General features: G+C 41.7%; 1 protein-coding gene across 3 annotated transcripts in view; it reads right to left on the bottom strand.

The window, feature by feature from the left end:
• Positions 1-579: 579 nt before the first annotated feature.
• The window catches only part of LOC139480559 (receptor-type tyrosine-protein phosphatase S-like), a 140,931-nt gene continuing 116,850 nt past the window's right edge, over positions 580-24,660 (bottom strand). For all 3 annotated transcript variants that reach the window (XM_071263699.1, XM_071263698.1, XM_071263700.1), the window contains 15 exons: positions 23,688-23,815; positions 22,822-22,972; positions 19,419-19,551; positions 18,364-18,512; positions 16,978-17,105; positions 16,117-16,261; positions 14,120-14,208; positions 13,131-13,335; positions 12,461-12,603; positions 8,749-8,905; positions 7,928-8,077; positions 6,947-7,096; positions 6,402-6,489; positions 3,649-3,721; positions 580-3,236 (listed from right to left, as the gene is read on the bottom strand). In XM_071263699.1, coding sequence (XP_071119800.1) covers positions 2,889-3,236; positions 3,649-3,721; positions 6,402-6,489; positions 6,947-7,096; positions 7,928-8,077; positions 8,749-8,905; positions 12,461-12,603; positions 13,131-13,335; positions 14,120-14,208; positions 16,117-16,261; positions 16,978-17,105; positions 18,364-18,512; positions 19,419-19,551; positions 22,822-22,972; positions 23,688-23,815 — 2,237 coding nt within the window. In that variant the 3' untranslated portion in view covers positions 580-2,888. The remainder of the gene's footprint in view (positions 3,237-3,648; positions 3,722-6,401; positions 6,490-6,946; positions 7,097-7,927; positions 8,078-8,748; positions 8,906-12,460; positions 12,604-13,130; positions 13,336-14,119; positions 14,209-16,116; positions 16,262-16,977; positions 17,106-18,363; positions 18,513-19,418; positions 19,552-22,821; positions 22,973-23,687; positions 23,816-24,660) is intronic.

The following is a 24,660-nucleotide window of genomic DNA, read 5'->3' as shown; positions in this document are numbered from 1 at the left end:
GAAGACCCGGGTTCTAACCCACTCACTCACTCAAGAAGCCCTGGTGCTCCTTGTAAGGTGTTTGTAGTTGGTGGAAACCTTATATACATGGGCAATGGATTTGATCAATTATATTTGATTCAAATTTCTTCATGTCAATTCTCCAGATAATAAAAGCACGCCAATTGCTTTATATCATATCAGTTGGGTATATTTACAGTGAATTAATGCCCTGAGCCTAGCAAGCCTTGTCCTTGTGTGTGTGTGTGTGTGTGTTGTGTGTGTGTGTGTGTGTGTGTTGTGTGTGTGTGTGTGTGTGTGTGTGTGTGTGTGTGTGTGTGTGTGTGTGTGTGTGTGTGTGTGTGTGTGTGTGTGTGTCTGCCTATTTCTGTCTGTCTATCTGACTGTCTACCTGAATATTTGTTTTTGTTTGTCTGCCTGTGTTTGTATGTCTGTCTGTATTTCAGTCTGAGTCAATTTCATAAATGAACTTACATAAACCAAATATGTTTCGAAACACAATATCATTAACTGTATGAAATATTTACAGTGAATTAATGTTCAGAGGTCTTTCTTGTTCTCGCGTCATTACAAGAAGAAGAAGAAGAAGAAATGTTTATTTAAGTGTCACGTATTGTACATAAAACACATTTTAAACAAAAGCAAGTTGCAATTAAAAGTACAATATCCAGCCTGTAGGGCTTATGAGACACTCTAAAAGCATTTAAAACATATAACATTATTAAATATAAAACACAAAATAAAAATATTATGTACAATGTTAAGACTAAAAGAGATGCACTCTCCTTCTATACATGCTGTATAATGTGTTTGCTAAAAGCGGCTGTAAAATCACTTCTTACATCAAATAAGATAATTGCTGAATGCTATTAAAATAATAAAAGTCTTGATTTAATTCAGCTGCCTTGTGTAGTAGTTGATATCTCAGGTCACTGTATACAAAACAATCTATTAAAAAGTGTGATTCATCCTCAATAACATAATCATTTTTTTCTGCACAAAATTTACATATTCTATCATTGAAAGGAATAGGTGGCTTGGAATAGCGGTCTGTTTCGACTAATAGAGGGAGGTTACCACACCTAAACTTAGATAAAACACTTTGATAATCCCTTCGCTTCACACATTTCACATAGTGGCTCACATTCACATCAAATTGTTACCATTTGGTTTGTTCTCATCATCCCACACTTGTTTACACCATGATTCACTATCTTTCTCTTTCAAGATATCCTTCAGTAAGTTCACTTTTTTCTTGTTTTTGTCACTGTCACTGATAATACATCCGTTCAATGACTCTGTTGACGTTACATCAAATCATGAACACTGGATGACGTCATTTTCAGTTATTTGCGATAATGTGATATGACGTCACGTTGCTATGGGTCTATTTGCAAACAGTGAAACAATGGAATATGGCAACGAACTAGCCAAGGAACATTAAGAAAAATAAATAATGCTCAGTGAGAATTACTGAAAACATATTCACCTTTGTTCTTGCTCCTATGGGTAATATTTGCATACATGTATATTTGCAATATAAAGAGTATAACAAAGCGAATTTATGTAAGGGTAACAAAGTCATTTTATATTGTATATCATCGTCCGATATCAGTTGATATAATATGACGTCATGTCTCATGAAAATGAAGACATATATATGGACTATGCCGTCGTGAATATGATTTATTTAAATATGAAACTAAAATATGAACTGTCACATGCTTAGTTCACAGATTCATTACTATGAAGGCTTTAACCACATGACTACATGATTCCACAAGAACACTTTACACTGAATCAATTCATTGAATCAGTAAAAATATGTTATATTGGCTACGCATTGGTTTGTTAATGATGTCATGAACTACATATATGCATTTTATGACAGAATTGTGCATTCCAAATTATGTGTAAACCAAATGATAATAAAGACAAAATTTAAAAAATAAGAAAAGAGAGCCAACAGAATAGCTCAGAAGGCGAATAGCTCATATTTCAACTGAGAGTTGTCTCCCTTCGACCTAAAATTTTATTCTCGGGAACAACACTGTTTTATATATCATAATGTCACTTAACAATAATTTAGTCTTATTACTGTGTTGATATGTCGCATGACAAATCAAAGAAAACTAAACCTAATTGTGACTTAAAAAACTAAATCTAAAAAAGGATAATAATTTTTTTTGCGAACTGTCTTAAAGTCACAGATGCTCACACTCCGCCACACTAGTACAAATAACGACAGGGTATACACGTGTTCAATGGTACTTTAAGTACAGCAAAGAGATACATAAACTGCAACAAGTTAAATAAACATTCAATGGAACTAGTTAAGGGGCAATAAAATAATTTGGTAATCCGAGCTAGTGATGTCTCTCATACACCACATTGTGTGTCTGCTATCTTAACATGTGTGTTATAGACCGACCTGGCAGCTATCGGTGACGTTAATACATATTATACACAGTGACTCAGTTTCACACGGGGAATTCAGGACAACGTCTAGATCTGGGCCGACAAATGGACAGCAGACCAAGTAGCATAGTCACCCTTAAAGGACCTCAACTATGGTTCTTGTATTTCTTTCGACATTGTCCCCTCTTCTCTCTCCTCTGATTCGTTGTTTCTATTCCCTCATCCTCCTCTATTTTCTTCTTTCTTTTTCTCCCACTCCTACCATTCCCTTTCCTCACCCCTTCTTCTTTGTCTCTTCGTTTCTATTTCCTCATCACCATCTTCATCTCCTACTCCCAATCTCCTGCCATTCCTCATCCCATGCCATCATTCTCTCCGTTTTTATTCCTCTTCTAAATTTTCTTTCCCCCTATTTCCCCTCCTCCTTCTCCTCCTCCTTCTCAATCTCCCTTTTTCCCCTCTTCCTCCTTCTAGTCTTCGCCGTCCTTCGTCCCCGCTGTGACATACGGAGGCAGTGATTCATCACTGGATCCTGCAGAGTCAGCCCACACATCCTCATCAGTCAGCTGCTGATACTGAAATGATGGAACTGGGTGTCCAGGCATGGAGTCATCGTCGATGATAACCCTTGTATAGTCTGTATCCAGTGACTCAACTGAAAAGGATGCGTTTTCTTTGGGCTTTTTCTCGTTTTTCAGACCAGGATTTGAAACAAAGTTAGGGACCAAAGACTGGTAACGAGAAGCCCTATCGTCCTCGGGGCCACGGCTGCCTCGTCCACTGTCAATAGTGTTCATACCGGCGGATGGTGACGTTTCCTGGTTAAGTACAAATGGAGAGTACAAAAACTATCCAGCGACCAATTAACATTCTGCATTTACGATATCTGGAGGGGGTGGGTGGGGGGTTGGGGGTGGGGGGTGGTGGGGTTAAGTATTTTCGGGAACAAAATATTTCCAGCACCCATACTTATATCCATGAGTTATCTGTTTTCATAGTTCCAAAGCTTATATTTCCAATGAAAACCCTCTATTTTAATGGCACAACTGTATTACCACAGTCATAAAATGTTCACAACTAAAGTCCCCTGTCATGCCAAGGGTGCTACCTCCTTATGAGATTGCTTTGGGTAATACAATCTTACAAATGATCTACTGGAATGAACTTTGGAGAAAGTCGTATTTTGCATACAATCGTTGGTACTGAGCACAGAGCCTCCAGTGTATTTACCTGTACACCGCTGATCACGTACAAATGCGGCAGGGAAATTTCCTCATACTCATTCCACTTGTGATGTGCTTTCCTGCAATAGAATATATACATAGTATACACAGGAAGTCGACTTACGACCGTATAGACACCCCTGATCTGTGTTCCTGTAATACAACAAATATAGTATATACAGGAAGTCGACATACGACATTATAAACACCCCTGATCTGTGTTCCTGTAATACAACATATATAGTATATACAGGAAGTTTACATACGACCTTATACACACACCTGGTATGTGTTCCTGTAATACAACATATATAGTATATACAGGAAGTTTACATACGACCTTATACACACACCTGATCTGTGTTCCTGTAATACAACATATATAGTATATACAGGAAGTCGACATACGACATTATAAACACCCCTGATCTGTGTTCCTGTAATACAACATATATAGTGTATGCAGGAAGTTTACATACGACCTTATACACACACCTGATATGTGTTCCTGTAATACAACATATATAGTATGTGCAGGAAGTTTACATACGACCTTATACACACCCCTGATCTATGTTCCTGTAATACAACATATATAGTATATACAGGAAGTTTACATACGACCTTATACACACACCTGATCTGTGTTCCTGTAATACAACATATATAGTATATACAGGAAGTCGACATACGACCTTATAAACACCCCTGATCTATGTTCCTGTAATACAACATATATAGTATATACAGGAAGTTTACATACGATCTTATACACACCCCTGATCTGTGTTCCTGCTTCAGAATATATATAGTATGTACAGGAAGTCTTTATACGACCTTATACACACCTCTGGTATGTGTTCCTGCTTCAGAATATATATAGTATATACTGAAAGTCTTTTTACGACCTTATACACGCCCCTGGTATGTGTTCCTGCTTCAGAATATATAAAGTATATACAGAAAGTCTTTATACGACCTTATACACCCCTTGTATGTGTTCCTGGAAAAGGACATACTCAATTTATACAGGACGTTTATATACGGATTTATAGGTACATGTTAAGGATGGTAAAAAAAACATGACAGACAGATGGGAGAAGATGTCGGGAGGCAAGACACACAGATGGGTGCAGGTGTTGGAGGGAAGACAGACAGATGGGTGCAGGTGTTGGAGGGAAGACACTCAGATGGGTGCAGGTGTTGGGAGGCAAGACAGACAGATGGGCGCAGGTGTTGGAGGGAATACACTCAGATGGGTGCAGGTGTTGGGAGGCAAGACAGACAGATGGGTGCAGGTGTTGGAGGGAAGACAGACAGATGGGTGCAGGTGTTGGGAGGGAAGACAGACAGATGGGTGCAGGTGTTGGGAGGGAAGACAGACTGATGGATGCAGGTATTGGGAGGGAAGACAGACAGATGGGTGCAGGTATTGGGATGGAAGACAGACGGATGGGTGCAGGTGTTGGGAGGGAAGACAGACAGATGGGTGCAGGTGTTGGAGGGAAGACAGACAGATGGGTGCAGGTGTTGGGAGGGAAGACAGACAGATGGGTGCAGGTGTTGGAGGGAAGACAGACAGATGGGTGCAGGTATTGGGAGGGAAGACAGACAGATGGATGCAGGTATTGGGAGGGAAGACAGACAGATGGGTGCAGGTATTGGGATGGAAGACAGACGGATGGGTGCAGGTATTGGGATGGAAGACAGACGGATGGGTGCAGGTGTTGGGAGGGAAGACAGACGGATGGGTGCAGGTGTTGGGAGGGAAGACAGACAGATGGGTGAAGGTGTTGGGATGGAAGACAGACAGATGGGTGCAGGTATTGGGAGGGAAGACAGACAGATGGGTGAAGGTGTTGGAGGGAAGACAGACAGATGGGTGCAGGTGTTGGGATGGAAGACAGACGTATGGGTGCAGGTGTTGGGAGGCAAGGCAGACAGATGGGTGAAGGTGTTGGGAGGGAAGACAGACAGATGGGTGCAGGTGTTGGGAGGGAAGACAGACAGATGGGTGCAGGTGTTGGAGGGAAGACAGACAGATGGGTGCAGGTATTGGGAGGGAAGACAGACAGATGGATGCAGGTATTGGGAGGGAAGACAGACAGATGGGTGCAGGTATTGGGATGGAAGACAGACGGATGGGTGCAGGTATTGGGATGGAAGACAGACGGATGGGTGCAGGTGTTGGGAGGGAAGACAGACGGATGGGTGCAGGTGTTGGGAGGGAAGACAGACAGATGGGTGAAGGTGTTGGGAGGGAAGACAGACAGATGGGTGCAGGTATTGGGAGGGAAGACAGACAGATGGGTGAAGGTGTTGGAGGGAAGACAGACAGATGGGTGCAGGTGTTGGGATGGAAGACAGACGTATGGGTGCAGGTGTTGGGAGGCAAGGCAGACAGATGGGTGAAGGTGTTGGGAGGGAAGACAGACAGATGGGTGCAGGTGTTGGGAGGGAAGACAGACAGATGGGTGCAGGTGTTGGGAGGCAAGACAGACAGATGGGTGAATCTGCTGGGAGGGAAGACAGACAGATGGGTGCAGGTGTTTGGAGGCAAGACAGACAGATGGGTGAATATGCTGGGAGGGAAGACAGACAGATGGGTGCAGGTGTTGGGAGGCAAGACAGACAGATGGGTGAAGATGCTGGGAGGTAAGACAGATGGGTGCAGGTATTGGGAAGGAAGACAGACAGATGGGTGAAGGTGTTGGAGGGAAGACAGGCAGATGTGTTCAGGTGTTGGGAGGGAACCCTTACTTGATGCACTGTGCTAAGGTGTATCCCAGACCTATCAGGAATATCAGACAGCCGATGGTGATCCAGCCAATGAGTGAAACAGGAAACCCTGTATCATGATAAAGAAGGAATAGATATTGACGATTCAATGTGACAAATAACAGCTGGCAAAACTTTCAATGTCTTGACAACTCATTTGAAACTTCTCCAAGAATTTAGTCTTACTGTCAGATGAAAATAACAACTGTTCAATGGCTTTCGTCCTTTCGTCCTTAGTGAATTAGTTTTCTGCATGACACAGATGTCGCTTATCTAGGGTATTACATCTCAAATTTATTAAAATAAATACCCCGGACCTATCCAGCTCCATTCGACAGAGGTTACGATAATTATCGCTATTAAATTAAAATGCACCTTTAATAAAGAGGATGTCTGAGCGAGGCTACTGAAGGAGAGATGGTGAAAAACGTTATAGAGCAAATAGGGTATTTATATCTTATAATACCCCGGCTACTCGAGGATGAACTTTGTAATTGCGTTATGTATTTGATCATTTCTAATCTCACTTGTGTCAATGACTTTGTGGTACACTGGATCGCTAAAGACTCCATCTAGTCCCGCGACCGTCCTCTGTCGGATCCTTACTCTGTAAGTCACGTCCTTCAGTAGACCGGGAATGACATAAGTGTCACTCTCACTGCTAATGCTGGTCGTGTCTGAAAGGGTGATAACGTAACCAATGAATGTCATGGCTGACGTTGGACCACTATTCGGTAAAACCATTGAGGACTGGTGCTGACAAACCAATTATCATAATCAGATCAGTTGGAACTCACGAACAGCTGGTACCAATGACGTCTATGGTATACGGAGTCAAATGTGTTGTGCTGTAGCCAAGCAGTGATACGAAGGTCTGTATATATTCTAGTCCGGGCCAGGCAAACCAGAGGATAAGTGAGTGAGTTAGTGAGTACGTTTGGTTTTACGTCGCGTTTAAACACATTTACAGCAAATTAGGCTTGAAATGAGCTTCACACATTGTACCAACTTGGGAATTGAATCTAGGCCTTCGGTGTGACGAGCGAACGCTTTAACCACTAGGCTACACCGCCACCAACCACAGAATGAGTAATAATCATCTCTACCTATCAGCAACAGGGTGTTACAACACCATTCTGATTTAAGAAGCAAGGTTACAATGTATCAATTCTGCCTCGTTGCTCCAGAGATTTATACATAGAGTAGATCTCTAGATCTGTTGTCTTCTGACCTTTAGCCCCAGGGTTTTACATGGAGTAGATATGTATAGTGTGAAGTGTTCTGTTGTTTAGCCCCAGGGTTTTACATGAAGTAGATATGTATAGTGTGATGTTTTCTGTCCTTTAGCCCCAGTGTTTTACATGAAGTAGATATGTATAGTGTGATGTGTTCTGCCCTTTACCCCCAGGGTTATATACAGAGTAGATATGTTTAACGTGAAGCGACTGACGCAACTGAAACAGAGATTATTGTGCTGACATTATGAGTTACTTCAAGATATAGCATACCGCAAGTAACGTAGTTTGCGTTGTGGCAGTACTCTACGCGGAACTCAGTAATCAGCATGGCGTCATGGCAACGCTCCGGGGACCATTTCACAGTCAGGCCCAGGTTCGGCTGGCTTTTAACAGACAAGACAGCTGGCTTGTCCTTGGGTGCTGAAGTCAATAAACTTATTACCACACATGTTTTAACAATACTTATCACATGTGTTAGGGAGTAGTGATTGAGTTGGGGTTTAACGCCGCATTGAATAGTATTTCGACTATATCACGGCGCGACAGCTTAAGTGCAAGGGGACTTATATAGGTCAATGACCTTTCTATTTTGCTAAAACTCACGAACATGGGTGTTGTGCTGACAGAATAGAAATTCGAATTCAGGATAGCGCATCCTAACATGCAAAAGGGACTCAACTCTGCAAGGCAAATTATGGTGTTTAAACCAAGTCCTCGATCAATCATTTAGTTCAAGTGTAAATATATAAGCAAAACATGTTTGTTTGTTGTTTAACGCCGCGCTCTGCAATATTCCAACTATATGACGGCGGTCTGAAAAATAATCGAGTCTGGACCAGACAATCGAGTGATTGACATCATGAGCATCGATCCACGCAATTGGGATACAATGACATGCATCGACCAAGTCAGCGAGCCTGACTATCCGATCCCCTTAGTCGCCCCTTACGTCAAGCATGGTCGCCTTTTATGGCAAGCATGGGTTGCTGAAGACCTATTCAACTCTGATCTTCAGGGGTCAGCAAAACATCTAAAACATGTGAACTTTTATTACAATCACGCAAATTTGTCAATGTTGGACTTTGACCTACACTTTGATACGTTGTATACACAACTACTCAGCACCATTCCGCTGCTCCCCCCTGCTGTCGTCATGGAGACAGCAAATTGGATCTTGTCAGGAGGCATTTTCAAAGGGACCTTTACAAAGGATTCGTTATTGTCGCTTTTGATCCAGTCTACTTGGTTCTGAAACAATGTATTAATGGCTGGTAACAGGAGTTAGTGGAACCAGGATTAAACGAGATTGAACAAGATGTGTAGCAGAGACCTAGCAAGCCTTGGGATCAGGATTCCAAACACAATAAACAAGATGTGTTCCAGATACATAACAAGCCTCAACGTCAGGATTCCAAACACAATAAACAAGATGTGTAGCAGATACCTAGCAAGCCTTGGCATCAGGATTCAAGAAACAATAAACAAGGTGTGTTGCGGATAACTGACAAATCTGATCAACAGGATACCAGACACAATAAACAAGATGTGTTCCAGACACTTAACAAGCCTCAGCGTCAGTATTCCAGAAACAATAAACAAGATGTGTTCCAGATGCATAACAAGCCTTGACATCAGGATTCCAGAAACAATAAACAAAATGTGTTCCAGATACATAGCAAGCCTTGGCATCAGTATTCCAGAAACAATAACCCAAATGTGTTGGGGATAACAGACAAGTCTGATCAACAGGATACCAGACACAATAAACAAGATGTGTTAGAGATGCATAACAAGCCTTGACATCAGTATTCCAGACACAATAAACAAGATGTGTTCCAGATGCAGAACAAGCCTCAGCGTCAGTATTCCAGAAACAATAAACAAGATTTGTTCACGATGCATAAGAAGCCTTGACATCAGGATACCAGACACAATAGACAAGATGTGTTTCAGATGCATAACAAGCCTTGACATCAGGATTCCAGACACAATAAACAAGATGTCTCACAGATGCATAACAAGCCTCAGCATCAGTATTCCAGAAACACTAAAAAAGATGTGTTCCAGATGCATAACAAGCCTTGGTACCAGGATTCAAGAAACGATAAACAAGATGTCTCTCAGATGCATAACAAGCCTCAGAGTCAGTATTCCAGAAACAATAAACAAGATGTGTTCCAGATACATAACAAGCCTCAGCGTCAGTATTCCAGAAACAATAAACAAGATGTGTTCCAGATACATAACAAGCCTTGGCATCAGTATTCCAGACACAATAAACAAGATGTGTTCCAGATGCATAACAAGCCTTGGCACCAGGATTCAAGAAACAATAAACAAGATGTGTTCACGATGCATAACAAGCCTTGGCACCAGGATTCAAGAAACAATAAACAAGATGTGTTCACGATGCATAACAAGCCTTGGCACCAGGATTCAAGAAACAATAAACAAGATGTGTTCACGATGCATAACAAGCCTTGGCACCAGGATTCAAGAAACAATAAACAAGATGTGTTCACGATGCATAACAAGCCTTGGGATCAGGATTCTAGAAACAATAAACAAGATGTGTTCCAGACACTTAACAAGCCTCAGCGTCAGTATTCCAGAAACAATAAACAAGATGTGTTCCAGATGCATAACAAGCCTTGACATCAGGATTCCAGAAACAATAAACAAAATGTGTTCCAGATACATAGCAAGCCTTGGCATCAGTATTCCAGAAACAATAACCCAAATGTGTTGGGGATAACAGACAAGTCTGATCAACAGGATACCAGACACAATAACCAAGATGTGTTCGAGATGCATAACAAGCCTTGACATCAGGATTCCAGACACAATAAACAAGATGTGTTCCAGATGCAGAACAAGCCTCAGCGTCAGTATTCCAGAAACAATAAACAAGATTTGTTCCAGATGCATAAGAAGCCTTGACATCAGGATACCAGACACAATAGACAAGATGTGTTCCAGATGCATAACAAGCCTTGACATCAGGATTCCAGACACAATAAACAAGATGTCTCACAGATGCATAACAAGCCTCAGCATCAGTATTCCAGAAACACTAAACAAGATGTGTTCGAGATGCATAACAAGCCTTGACATCAGGATTCCAGACACAATAAACAAGATGTGTTCCAGATGCAGAACAAGCCTCAGCGTCAGTATTCCAGAAACAATAAACAAGATTTGTTCCAGATGCATAAGAAGACTTGACATCAGGATACCAGACACAATAGACAAGATGTGTTCCAGATGCATAACAGCCTTGACATCAGGATTCCAGACACAATAAACAAGATGTCTCACAGATGCATAACAAGCCTCAGCATCAGTATTCCAGAAACACTAAAAAAGATGTGTTCCAGATGCATAACAAGCCTTGGTACCAGGATTCAAGAAACGATAAACAAGATGTCTCTCAGATGCATAACAAGCCTCAGCGTCAGTATTCCAGAAACAATAAACAAGATGTGTTCCAGATACATAACAAGCCTCAGCGTCAGTATTCCAGAAACAATAAACAAGATGTGTTCCAGATACATAACAAGCCTTGGCATCAGTATTCCAGACACAATAAACAAGATGTGTTCCAGATGCATAACAAGCCTTGGCACCAGGATTCAAGAAACAATAAACAAGATGTGTTCACGATGCATAACAAGCCTTGGCACCAGGATTCAAGAAACAATAAACAAGATGTGTTCACGATGCATAACAAGCCTTGGCATCAGTATTCCAGACACAATAAACAAGATTTGTTCCAGATGCATAACAAGCCTTGGCACCAGGGTTCAAGAAACAATAAACAAGAAGTGTTCCAGATGCATAACAAGCCTTGGCACCAGGATTCAAGAAACAATAAACAAGATGTGTTCCAGATGCATAACAAGCCTTGGCACCAGGATTCAAGAAACAATAAACAAGATGTGTTCACGATGCATAACAAGCCTTGGCATCAGTATTCCAGACACAATAAACAAGATGTGTTCCAGATGCATAACAAGCCTTGGCATCAGGATTCAAGCAACAATAAACAAGATGTGTTCACGATGCATAACAAGCCTTGGCACCAGGATTCAAGAAACAATAAACAAGATGTGTTCACGATGCATAACAAGCCTTGGGATCAGGATTCTAGAAACAATAAACAAGATGTGTTCCAGATACATAACAAGCCTCAGCGTCAGGATTCCAGAAACAATAAACAAGATGTGTTCCAGATACATAACAAGCCTCAGCGTCAGTATTCAAGAAACAATAAACAAGGTGTGTTGCGGATAACCGACAAGTCTGATCAACATCATACAAGACACAATAAACAAGATGTGTTCCAGATGCAGAACAAGCCTTGACATCAGGATTTCAGACACAATAAACAAGATGTGTTCCAGATGCATAGCAAGCCTTGACATCAGGATTCCAGACACAATAAACAAGATGTGTTCCATATGCATAACAAGCCTTGACATCAGGATTCCAGAAACAATAAACAAGATGTGTTCCAGATACATAGCAAGCCTTGGCATCAGTATTCCAGACACAATAACCCAAATGTGTTGCGGATAACCGACAAGTCTGATCAACAGGATACCAGACACAATAAACAAGATGTGTTCCAGATGCATAACAAGCCTTGGCATCAGGATTCCAGACACAATAAACAAGATGTGTTCCAGATGCATAACAAGCCTTGGCATCAGTATTCCAGACATAATAACCCAAATGTGTTGTGGCTAACTGACAAGTCTGATCAACATGATACCAGACACAATAAACATTGTCAAGATGTACCTCACAATCCTGAACGTCATGATTCCAGACACAGAATATATTCCAGGATATGGTCCAGTTCTTCTCTTCCTGTGACGCTGATTTCCAGGACACATTCACTGATTCGTTGTCAAAGGCAACCAGAACATCCGTCGGTGGTAGAACTGTATATGGAAAATACATTTGACAGATTGTATCATGGGTAAAGCAGCTTTCAAGTTTGTTAGACAAATATTACAATAGTTATGCATATAATAAAGGCTTGCATGTATGATAACTTGATACACTAGCTGACTAAAATTAAGGATTTTTCATTAATCCCTACATGGCTGTCATAATGTAAATATTTCAGTTTATTATTTATATTTATATTTAATAATAATAATAATCATCATCATCATCATCATCATTCATCATCATCATTATCATCATCATAGTCCATTTATATGACGCTGTACACCATGCTCTAAGCGCTAAGACATTATCACCCCGGTCACTGGATCGATAAATGCTGGATATTTTGAAATACGCTGAATTAATTATTAATTTTGACTTTTGAACCTCTCGATGCGTTTCTACTCAAATCCCTGGTTTAGGATAAACTTATGTTAATCGCTCAGTTAGACTAAACAATTGCAAATTGTTAATGTCCATGCACTAATGTTGCAGTTGGAACGAGGTGTGGACATACCGTCACCGAGTTTAGGAATACGTAGTGTGAAGGGTGGAGACATTCCGACATCATTGGCGGCATATACAGACACGTTGTAGTCAACGTTGCAATCTAGGGCTTCGAGCAGTACTGTTGAATCGGTAATGTCTGCATTGTTAAGACCACGCGCATATGTAACGTTATACCTCCTCAGGACGCCGTTGTGAGTCGTATGATCTGGTGGCTGAAGCGAACATAAGCGGACGGTGAGACGGTAACACAACACGCTCGTCTCTCTCTCTCTCTCACACACACACACACTCACACACACACTCACACTCACACAAACACTCACACTCACACAAACACTCACACTCACACAAACACACACACACACACGTGTGAGTCGTATGATCATGTGGCTGAAGTGAACATAAGCGGACGGTAAAAACAGTAACACAACACACACGTCTCTTGCACACACACAGATACACACACACACCGACACTCACACACATACACACACGCACACAGACACACGCACGCACACACATATACACACACGCACGCACCCACACCCTCTCTCTCATACACACACGTACACTCTCTCTCACACACAGGGAGTATAGTCACACAGTCTCACACACACTTTCCTTCTCTCTCACATACACACACAAAGACCCTATCTCACACTCACTGACATGCTTTTTGAAACACGCACAAATTATCTCATTCCCATCCTCTCTCGCGCACTGAGTCTCTCTCTCTCTCACACACACACACACACACACACACACACACACACACACACACACACACACACACACACACACACACACACACACACACACACACACACACACACTGTTAACTCCACGCTCGCTCACTGTCACCAACTTTCATTTACGCTCCTGCACACGCTCCTTTTTGCACAGGCACAAATACACTTTTTGCCTCCTAGGACACCATTACTCAGAGCCAAATGATACAAAAATCATAAAAAATATTTAAAAACAGAAGAACTATACCCTAAGATATATGGTAACGCTCCTCTTGTTATTGACGCACTTGTGTGCAGTGAAGCTTGCATCAGTCATGTTGGGTGCGGCCCCTGGCTCTGTGAAATTAGAGAGAGTTTAATCAAACGCCACTTTGAAAAGCACGTTGCATTACAGCTATATGACGGCGAGTGGGCGTGCTATGGTGAGTGAGTGAGGTTTAACGCCGCTTTTAACATTATTCCAGTTATATCGCGGCGTGTCAGCTTTATGTGGGAAGAAAGCCCGAAGTGATGCAGGTCTCAGACCACTTCGGTAAAACCCACGAGCACGGGTATGGTGCTGACAAACCTAGAAACATAATCGGGGAGAACAGGGATTCGAACCCACAATCATAGGTTTCTGGCGTGCCCAAGGGACGCAACTCTGCACAGCGAATCACGGCGCCTTAGACGACTAGGCCACCCGTTCCCCGGGCGTGCTGTGGAGGAAAGCCCGAAGTGGTGCAGGAATTTATAGTAACTGTTTATTTGTTTGTTGTTTTACGCCGCACTCAGCGATATTCCAGCTATATAACGGCGATCTGTAAATAATCGAAAATGGACCAGACAATCCAGTGATTGACATCATGAGCATCAAGGCACGCAATTGGGATACGATGACATGCATCAACCAAGTCAGCAAGTCTGCCCACCCGATCCCGTTAGTCGCCCCTTACGACAAGCATAGTCGCCTTTTATAACTTTGATGAAACTCAAGGTGAGGTGAGGTTTAACGTCGCGTCCAAGATTATTGCACTTATATAACGACGGGCATGCACGTGTGTATATGTGTGTGTGTGGCTGCTTGTACTAGTCCGGACTGATGCCGATTTATAGTGCTAGCTCACTGAGATACCATGCCGCAGTTTAACATGAATACCCCACTCAGACACAGTATACTGACTCCGAGCCGACCAGTCCTTGTTTTAGCCCCTTAATGCCGAGCGTCAGACAGAGTAACAACAAATACCATCTTTTAACGTGTTTTGGTATGACGCGGTATGAAACTGAAGAGCAATGCTGCTGACAAACCAAGAATCAATTTAGGGCGGACATAAATAGACCCCGGGCCACCATGCCCAGCGTGATAAGAGAGACACGATTCCAAGCTCAAATGATATCGAAACTTGAACTATGACGTGTTACAATACTAACAGGTATATGTACGGTATTCTTTGACACTGACCGTGCTATCAATATAAAAGGTTTCAGAGTACTCCTGACCTTCATCTTCAAGGGAAATAATAAGAGCCGTTGTAGGGGAAGTACATTTTCGCATCTTTCATTTCTCTTGAATAAATTTATTTCCGGCATTTCTCATGTTAAACCATGTCCGTGTGCACTGTTATAGTTGTTCTCATCTCCCGCGTAGCGTTCCGCTCGAAAACAAATTCTGAATATATTTCATCCCACTCTAGGAAGAGTGAACGAATTTCCCGTTTCAAACTAAGATTTATTTCAAGTAGGGAAATATAGACTGTAGCTTCAATTTCCGTCTTTATGCTCTCAACGCCGACAGAGAAACATCCCTTGCACACCGGATCGAGTACAAAACAATGTTGCGAGTTTATGACCACGCGTATTCTCGATATGTGTTCAAAATTCACAACCTGGGGGTCAGGATTCAAATTGTTAATATTTATCACATTTATTTATTTTGTTGTTGTTCGGTCAATACAAATTTCTTGTTCGCCTGCCCCATCCCTATATAGCTGAGTGAGAAATATATTAATATATAATTTATTATATATATGTCCAAATGTTTAAAACTTACCTGGACCGCCTCCGTGGTCTAGTGGTAGAGCGTCCGCCCAGAGAGCGGAAGGTCCAGGGTTCGATCCCCGACCGCGTCATACCAAAAGACGTTAAAAGATGGTCCGGACTAGTACAAGCAGCCACACAAACACACACACGTATCGCTATATAAGTGCAATAATCTTTGACGCGACGTTAAACCCCATTTCACCTCAGCTCACTAAAACTTACCTTCTTCTGTTGTCAATGCAGGCGCTGTCCTCGGGTCACTCGGGTACCCATATCCAGCGGTGGCGGACACGCTCAAGTTGTATCTCGTGTTTGGAGTCAGTCCGCAGATCGTTATAGTTTGCTCGGCTGTTTCAGTGGTGTTTATCTGTGAACATTCAGAATCATTTAAAGCATGTTACGCTTGGAGGGTACATTGATCTATCGGTGAACTGTAGCATCTTTCCACGCTCAAACACATAGATGATAACGTTATTAAGGAAACAAGAGGGGACCTAGTTATTGTTTAAAATCATGGCGTCATATCAGATTTTATCATTTTAAAATGGCTTGGGTGCGATCTCCTGGAAATATATGGCATCACAATGTTTTGCAGACCATTGCGACGTCATCGGTTGTCATAACGTCATAATCAAATGACATCACTTATCTCTCTGCTACTGAAACTGTTCAGTTCTACTTTTAAAACTCAAGGCGGAGGTTAATACTGTTAACAAACTGAAAACGTTGGAAGAATGATTTTGGATGATAAATAGAATCTCACCCTCGTGTCTTTTGATATCAAACATATCAACCCTCAGAGTTCTAACTTTTAGTACCTCGTGTTGATATACTCGTATTTGATATCAGCAGACACTTGGTTGAGATTTTTTAAATACTGCCTAGGTAAAAACTCTTCATTGTCATAGCAACACGTGTATTAATAAATGGTGACCATTACAAAGACGGTATAATGCAAAACCATTTGCTCGAACATAAACAAATTTGTTCAACAGATTTAGTTTCGCTTTATTCTGTGCTTCTTGGAAAATCAGTTGATTTCTTGAATTATAATTAAATTAAGTGAGTATCGAGGAGACATACAGAGGTGAAAGTACTGTACGTCACTCTGAATGTGACATCTCTGGACCATCTGTTTTTGTTCCACGCCAACCCTACACAACGACTGGTGAAATGGGTGACGTTCAGAGACTCCACGGGTGCCGGTTTCACTGAAACATGAAAGTGAGTGAGTGAGTGAGTATGGTTTTACGCCGCTTTTAGCAATATTCCAGCAATATCAAGGCGGGGGACACCAGAAATGGGCTTCACACATTGTACCCATGTCGGGAATCGAACCCGGGTCTTCGGCGTGGCGTACGAACGCTTTAACCACTAGGCTACCCGACCGCCCCGAAACATGAAAGAGGAACCCTAAACAAACGGATTGTTCAAATTACTGCAAGGACACCAAGTTAACGGCTAGAATAACTCTGTGGAATGCTGAATTATCAAGCACACTTATTAACCTGTCTGCTGGCTTTATTAAAAAGGAATTGTGATATCAAACTTTCGAGGTTTCATTTAACAGATGAATCAATATTTTGCACAAATGTTACATATTTTTCATATATAACAGTATGGTCAGTGGTAGATACATTTTAGAAATGTTTTTTTGTCAAGTGACGAACTGACGGATATAACGAACTTACTTTTTTGGTCCCGACTATTTACTGTAGTTATGCTGTATATATGTTTATAACGAACTACGGTTATAACGAACTAAAATTAGTAGTCCCTTTGAGTTCGTTATAACCGTAGTCTACTGTATCATAACTACAGACATTTGCGAAAGTCAGGACCCGGAAGGACAAGTTTCCGGTTAACCGGAGTGCGGACATGAGGTTTTTTACAGTACATGAAAATGACACAAGACACGATAAACTGAAATCATGGTTGTGGGTGATATACAAAGATATCTCTGGGATATTTTTTTATTAACGAGACAGAGCACGGGTGGCCCAGTCGTCTGTGGCGCTGCAGTTCGCCGGGCAGAGTTGTGTGCCTAAGGCTAAACAGGATCCTATGATCGTGTATGATACTTGATTGGTCAGCACCATGCACGTGCTCGCAGTGTAAATGTCACTTTGCATCACCTTCGTCTTTCTTTTCACTTTATAATGACACTCCGCGATGTCACTGAAATTATGTCAACAGTGAGTGAGTGAGTTGGGTTTAGCGCCGCTTTTAACAGTATTCCAGTTATATCGCGGCGTGTCAGCTTAATGTGGGAGGAAAGCCCGAAGTGATGCAGGTCTCAGACGTTTACCACTTCGGTGAAACCCACGAGCACGGGTATGTTGCTGACAAACCTAGAAACCATGTTCAGGTCAGCGTGCCCAGTCCCCGTCCGTCGCCAACAAGAAAAGGTTTCCTGGATTCGGAAATAATGATGAAATATACCGATAAAATTGGAGGCTAGTACCCTACCATGATCCCTTGTCATCATCGACATGATTTTGACAGAAGCGCCATCTTGAGTGCTCAGTGTTATGTTGAATGTGTAGTTTGTGGAACCATTGAAGTCGTTCTCATCCAGGAAGCAGGATCGATGTGTGCTCTTGGAGCAATTGTACCAACTGCAATGTCAAACAGTATAAGATGAATATACACAACTCACTACTCACAAAACACTCACAGAAGACTCACAGAACTCTCACAGAACATGTTATGTAATTAATAATATCCCGAAACGTACAGCTTAAGAACAAAAGAATCCTATGGGTTCACAATGAACCCGTAGGGCACAGCCTTGTACTGTATTTCAGTTATATCACCGAGTGTCAACTTGTTATGAGGGAAAACAAGAAGTGTCTTAAACGTAAAACCCACCAGCAGGGGTATGGTGCTGACAAACTTTGAAATATAATATGAAACAATTTCAACCTAAAACCGAGGAGGAGAGTTTTAACTGACTTATAAACCTAAATGCAAGAATTACCAGAAATAACAAAAAACACCGGGATACCATATCGTGACACAATGCAGTAGTCGCGGTATATAACGAACTCAGTGACAGGGTAGACCGCGAAGATAACGTGCAGCATGCAGACAACTGAATTCATGACATGTGAGACTGAACACCCTTTCATCAACTGTCCCGGTGGGAAAAGTGTGACAATCCTTTACATTATATGTAACATTGCAGATTCGATTCATGTCGTAGAATTTTGGCATTCCTTTGAATTTCATAGTAATTGCCAAGGTATTCCGTAGAAAGACTCTTCTGCAAAAACAAGGCCCGTAAAAAAATAGGATGACGTCACTAAAGGTTAATAGTTATGAAAATGCACTACTTTGATAGCTTATGCAGCAACGCAGTGTTGTTTTGACACACATCGACTAGCTAATACATTTGAGTAAATACGCACTTGAGTTGACCCATTGTTACGTTCCTGGGAAATATAATTATGCATTTCTAAATCAATACAAACGAAACAAAAAGTCTGCTATACAATTGATTGAAATAGCATGGCTTTTCCTACTAATTCGCGCCTCTTGCCGTCCAGATGACGGAGACGTTTATGTCCTCTGGGTGCTGGTGCCTTACGATGTCCCAGCCTGCAGTCAGCGTCTCCCAGTTGCTCACGACGAAGGTGAAGTTCGTCGCCTCTGGGGCTGCAGTAACAATAACGTGAACATGATGTTGCAAGGAGGTTGAAAGACGCGGACATATAAGCATATGTATATATTGTTTGTTAATTGTCTAGCCCCATTCACATGGACAAAATTTACTCATGTAAGCAAATTTACTCATGGAGTACATTTACTCATGTAAGCAAAAGTATATTTACATTGCGTTCACATGAAGTTTATGCAAGGCAGAAGTAAACATTATTTCATAAATAAATTGTGGACTTTTATCATTTGAGGCCATGTCGCTGTCGAAGATAGTCAACCAGAGGCGAAAGAGAGACTTTCAATACTTTCTCAGTATGGGATTAGTCTTAGGATTATGCCAGGAAAGAGAACTGTGGAAGAGAGAACGTTCTCAACACTGGTGGAACAATGTCGTCAAACGATCATTTGATGATAAACTGTGAATCGATAACTTTCGCATGACACGCGAAACATTTTATGAACATGTTATGTTCTTTGCAAGGAACTACAGCCGTATCTTCCTGATTATCAGTATCTTGGATTTAATATGCTTACGTAAGCAAATAGAGAATCTGTTCACATGACCAGAAATACTCCATCAGCATTTATACTTATGAGTAAATATACTTTTACTAGACCTCATCAGGTGTAGCAAATATTTTTTTACGCATGCCTCTTTACTCCTGGAGTATATTTACTCACGTAAGCAAATGCGTTCACATGCCACCATAAGTAAATTTACTTATGTAAGTATATATACTCACGTAAGTAAAAGTGTCCATGTGAATGGGGCTTAAGGCCGCTTTCAAGACTACTTCAGTTACATGACGTAGACATTACAGGTCCGTAGATAATGGATTCAGGGCCAGACGAACCGATGATTTATGTACATGGTTGTGTGTATGTGTTCAGATGCTTGCGTGTATGTGTTCATTAATATGCTTGGGTGTATGTGTTCATACACATGCTGGCGTGAATGTGTTCAAGAACATATGTGCTTGTACAGTGTTGCCTAGCAATGTTCATCGCATGGATGGTCGTCATTGACTCATTTGACGCAACAGGATATGGTCAACGTGATTCTAATTTTGCAATACTCGCATTCTTTTTATCAGTTTGCTTTTAAGTCAATATTTCGTTAATAGAAACAAATATTGATATCACATGTTACGACACAAATATTCATATTCCCACAAACAGCAGAAATTAAGGCACAGAATAAATACAGGCGGCGGATGTAATATATCCAAGCATGGATATCGAATGAGTGGAGTATTACGACGCTTTGAGTAGTATTTCAGTAAGAACACAGCGGGAAACACCAGAAAATAACTCCGGAATCGAACCCGGATCTGCGTCTTGACGACCAAACACTCTATCAGCTAGTCTAGCCCATGCGGCGTGTCAGCTTAATGTGGGAAGAAAGCCCGAAGTGATGCAGGTCTCAGACCACTTCGGTAAAACCCACGAGCACGGGTATGGTGCTGACAAACCTAGAAACATAATCGGGGAGAACCGGGATTCGAACCCACAATCATAGGTTTCTGGCGTGCCCAAGGGACGCAACTCTGCACAGCGAATCACGGCGCCTTAGACGACTAGGCCACCCGTTCCCCGGGCGAGTTGTGGAGGAAAGCCCGAAGTGGTGCAGGAATTTATAGTAACTGTTTATTTGTTTGTTGTTTTACGCCGCACTCAGCGATATTCCAGCTATATAACGGCGATCTGTAAATAATCGAAAATGGACCAGACAATCCAGTGATTGACATCATGAGCATCAAGGCACGCAATTGGGATACGATGACATGCATCAACCAAGTCAGCAAGTCTGCCCACCCGATCCCGTTAGTCGCCCCTTACGACAAGCATAGTCGCCTTTTATAACTTTGATGAAACTCAAGGTGAGGTGAGGTTTAACGTCGCGTCCAAGATTATTGCACTTATATAACGACGGGCATGCACGTGTGTATGTGTGTGTGTGTGGCTGCTTGTACTAGTCCGGACTGATGCCGATTTATAGTGCTAGCTCACTGAGATACCATGCCGCAGTTTAACATGAATACCCCGCTCAGACACAGTATACTGACTCCGAGCCGACCAGTCCTTGTTTTAGCCCCTTAATGCCGAGCGTCAGACAGAGTAACAACAAATACCATCTTTTAACGTGTTTTGGTATGACACGGTATGAAACTGAAGAGCAATGCTGCTGACAAACCAAGAATCAATTTAGGGCGGACATAAATAGACCCCGGGCCACCATGCCCAGCGTGATAAGAGAGACACGATTCCAAGCTCAAATGATATCGAAACTTGAACTATGACGTGTTACAATACTAACAGGTATATGTACGGTATTCTTTGACACTGACCGTGCTATCAATATAAAAGGTTTCAGAGTACTCCTGACCTTCATCTTCAAGGGAAATAATAAGAGGCGTTGTAGGGGAAGTACATTTTCGCATCTTTCATTTCTCTTGAATAAATTTATTTCCGGCATTTCTCATGTTAAACCATGTCCGTGTGCACTGTTATAGTTGTTCTCATCTCCCGCGTAGCGTTCCGCTCGAAAACAAATTCTGAATATATTTCATCCCACTCTAGGAAGATTGAACGAATTTCCCGTTTCAAACTAAGATTTATTTCAAGTAGGGAAATATAGACTGTAGCTTCAATTTCCGTCTTTATGCTCTCAACGCCGACAGAGAAACTTCCCTTGCACACCGGATCGAGTACAAAACAATGTTGCGAGTTAATCATGACCACACGTATTCTCGATATGTGTTCAAAATTCACAACCTGGGGGTCAGGATTCAAATTGTTAGTATCTATCACATTTATTTATTTTGTTGTTGTTCGGTCAATACAAATTTCTTGTTCGCCTGCCCTATCCCTATAAAGCTGATTGAGAAATATATATATATATGTCTAAATGTTTAAAACTTACCTGGACCGCCTCCCAGAGAGCGGAAGGTTCGGGGCTCGATCCTCGACCGCGTCATATCAAAAGACGTTAAAAGATGGTACTTGTTGTTACCCTGTCTGGCGCTCTGAATTAAGGGGCTAAAACAAGGACTGGTCGGCTCGGAGGCAGTATACTGTGTCTGAATAGGGTATTCATGTTAAACTGCGGCATGGTATCTCAGTGAGCTAGCACTATAAATCGGCATCAGTCCGGACTAGTACAAGCAGCCACACAAACACACACACGTACATGCACGTCGCTATATAAGTGCAATAATCTTGGACGCGGCGTTAAAACCCATTTCACCTCAGCTCACTAAAACTTACCTTCTTCTGTTGTCAATGCAGGCGCTGTCCTCGGGTCACTCGGGTACCCATATCCAGCGGTGGCGGAGGCGGAGACGCTCAAGTTGTATCTCGTGTTTGGAGTCAGTCCGCAGATCGTTATAGTTTGCTCGGATGTTTCAGTGGTGTTTGTCTGTGAACATTCAGAATCATTTAAAGCATGTTACGCTTGGAGGGTACATTGATCTATCGGTGAACTGTAGCATCTTTCCACGCTCAAACACATAGATGATAACGTTATTAAGGAAACAAGAGGGGACCTAGTTATTGTTTAAAATCATGGCGTCATATCAGATTTTATCATCCTAAAATGGCTTGGGTGCGATCTCCTGGAAATATATGGCATCACAATGTTTTGCAGACCATTGCGGCGTCATCGGTTGTCATAACATCATAATCAAATGACATCACTTATCTCTCTGCTACTGAAACTGTTCAGTTCTACTTTTAAAACTCAAGGCGGGGGTTAATACTGTTAACAAACTGAAAACGTTGGAAGAATGATTTTGGATGATAAATAGAATCTCACCCTCGTGTCTTTTGATATCAAACATATCAACCCTCAGAGTTCTAACTTTTAGTACCTCGTGTTGATATACTCGTATTTGATATCAGCAGACACTTGGTTGAGATTTTTTAAATACTGCCTAGGTAAAAACTCTTCATTGTCATAGCAACACGTGTATTAATAAATGGTGACCATTACAAAGACGGTATAATGCAAAACCATTTGCTCGAACATAAACAAATTTGTTCAACAGATTTAGTTTCGCTTTATTCTGTGCTTCTTGGAAATCAGTTGATTTCTTGAATTATAATTAAATTAAGTGAGTATCGAGGAGACGTACAGAGGTGAAAGTACTGTACGTCACTCTGTATGTGACATCTCTGTACCATCTGTTTTTGTTCCACGCCAACCCTACACAACAACTGGTGACATGGGTGACTTTCAGAGACTCCACGGGTGCCGGTTTCACTGAAACATGAAAGTGAGTGGGTGAGTATGGTTTTACGCCGCTTTTAGCAATGATCCAGGATTATCACGGCGGGGGACACCAGAAATGGGCTTCACACATTGTACCCATGTCGGGAATCGAACCCGGGTCTTCGGCGTGGCGTACGAACGCTTTAACCACTAGGCTACCCGACCGCCCCGAAACATGAAAGAGGAACCCCAAACAAACGGATTGTTCAAATTACTGCAGGGACACAAAGTTAACGGCTAGAATAACTCTGTGGAATGCTGAATTAACTGTCTGTTGGCTTTATTAAAAAGGAATTGTGATTTCAAACTTTCGAGGTTTCATTTAACAGATGAATCAATATTTTGCACAAATATGTTGCATATTTTTCATATATAACAGTATGGTCAGTGGTACATAGATTTTAGAAATGTTTTTTTGTCAAGTGACAGATGTTGTTTATCTCTGACAGAATTGTCAGTCGGGGGGGGGGGGGGGGGGGGAAGAAAAGAAACAAACAGCCAGGAGTTAAATCATCAGTTAGTTTCCTCATTAACGTACAGTAGACTACGGTTATAACGAAAACGCTTATAACGAACTGACGGATATAACGAACTTACTTTTTTGGTCCCGACTATTTACTGTAGTTATGCTGTATATATGTTTATATCGAACTACGGTTATAACGAACTAAAATTAGTAGTCCCTTTGAGTTCGTTATAACCGTAGTCTACTGTATCATAACTACAGACATTTGCGAAAGTCAGGACCCGGAAGGACAAGTTTCCGGTTAACCGGAGTGCGGACATGAGGTTTTTTACAGTACATGAAAATGACACAAGACACGATAAACTGAAAT

The sequence above is a fragment of the Haliotis cracherodii genome, unplaced genomic scaffold (genome assembly GCF_022045235.1).
Source record: "Haliotis cracherodii isolate W230 unplaced genomic scaffold, xgHalCrac1.p SCAF_4, whole genome shotgun sequence".
Taxonomy (NCBI): domain Eukaryota; kingdom Metazoa; phylum Mollusca; class Gastropoda; order Lepetellida; family Haliotidae; genus Haliotis; species Haliotis cracherodii.
Note: the sequence above shows the minus strand (reverse complement) of the source record. Positions and strands in the feature narration are given on the sequence as shown.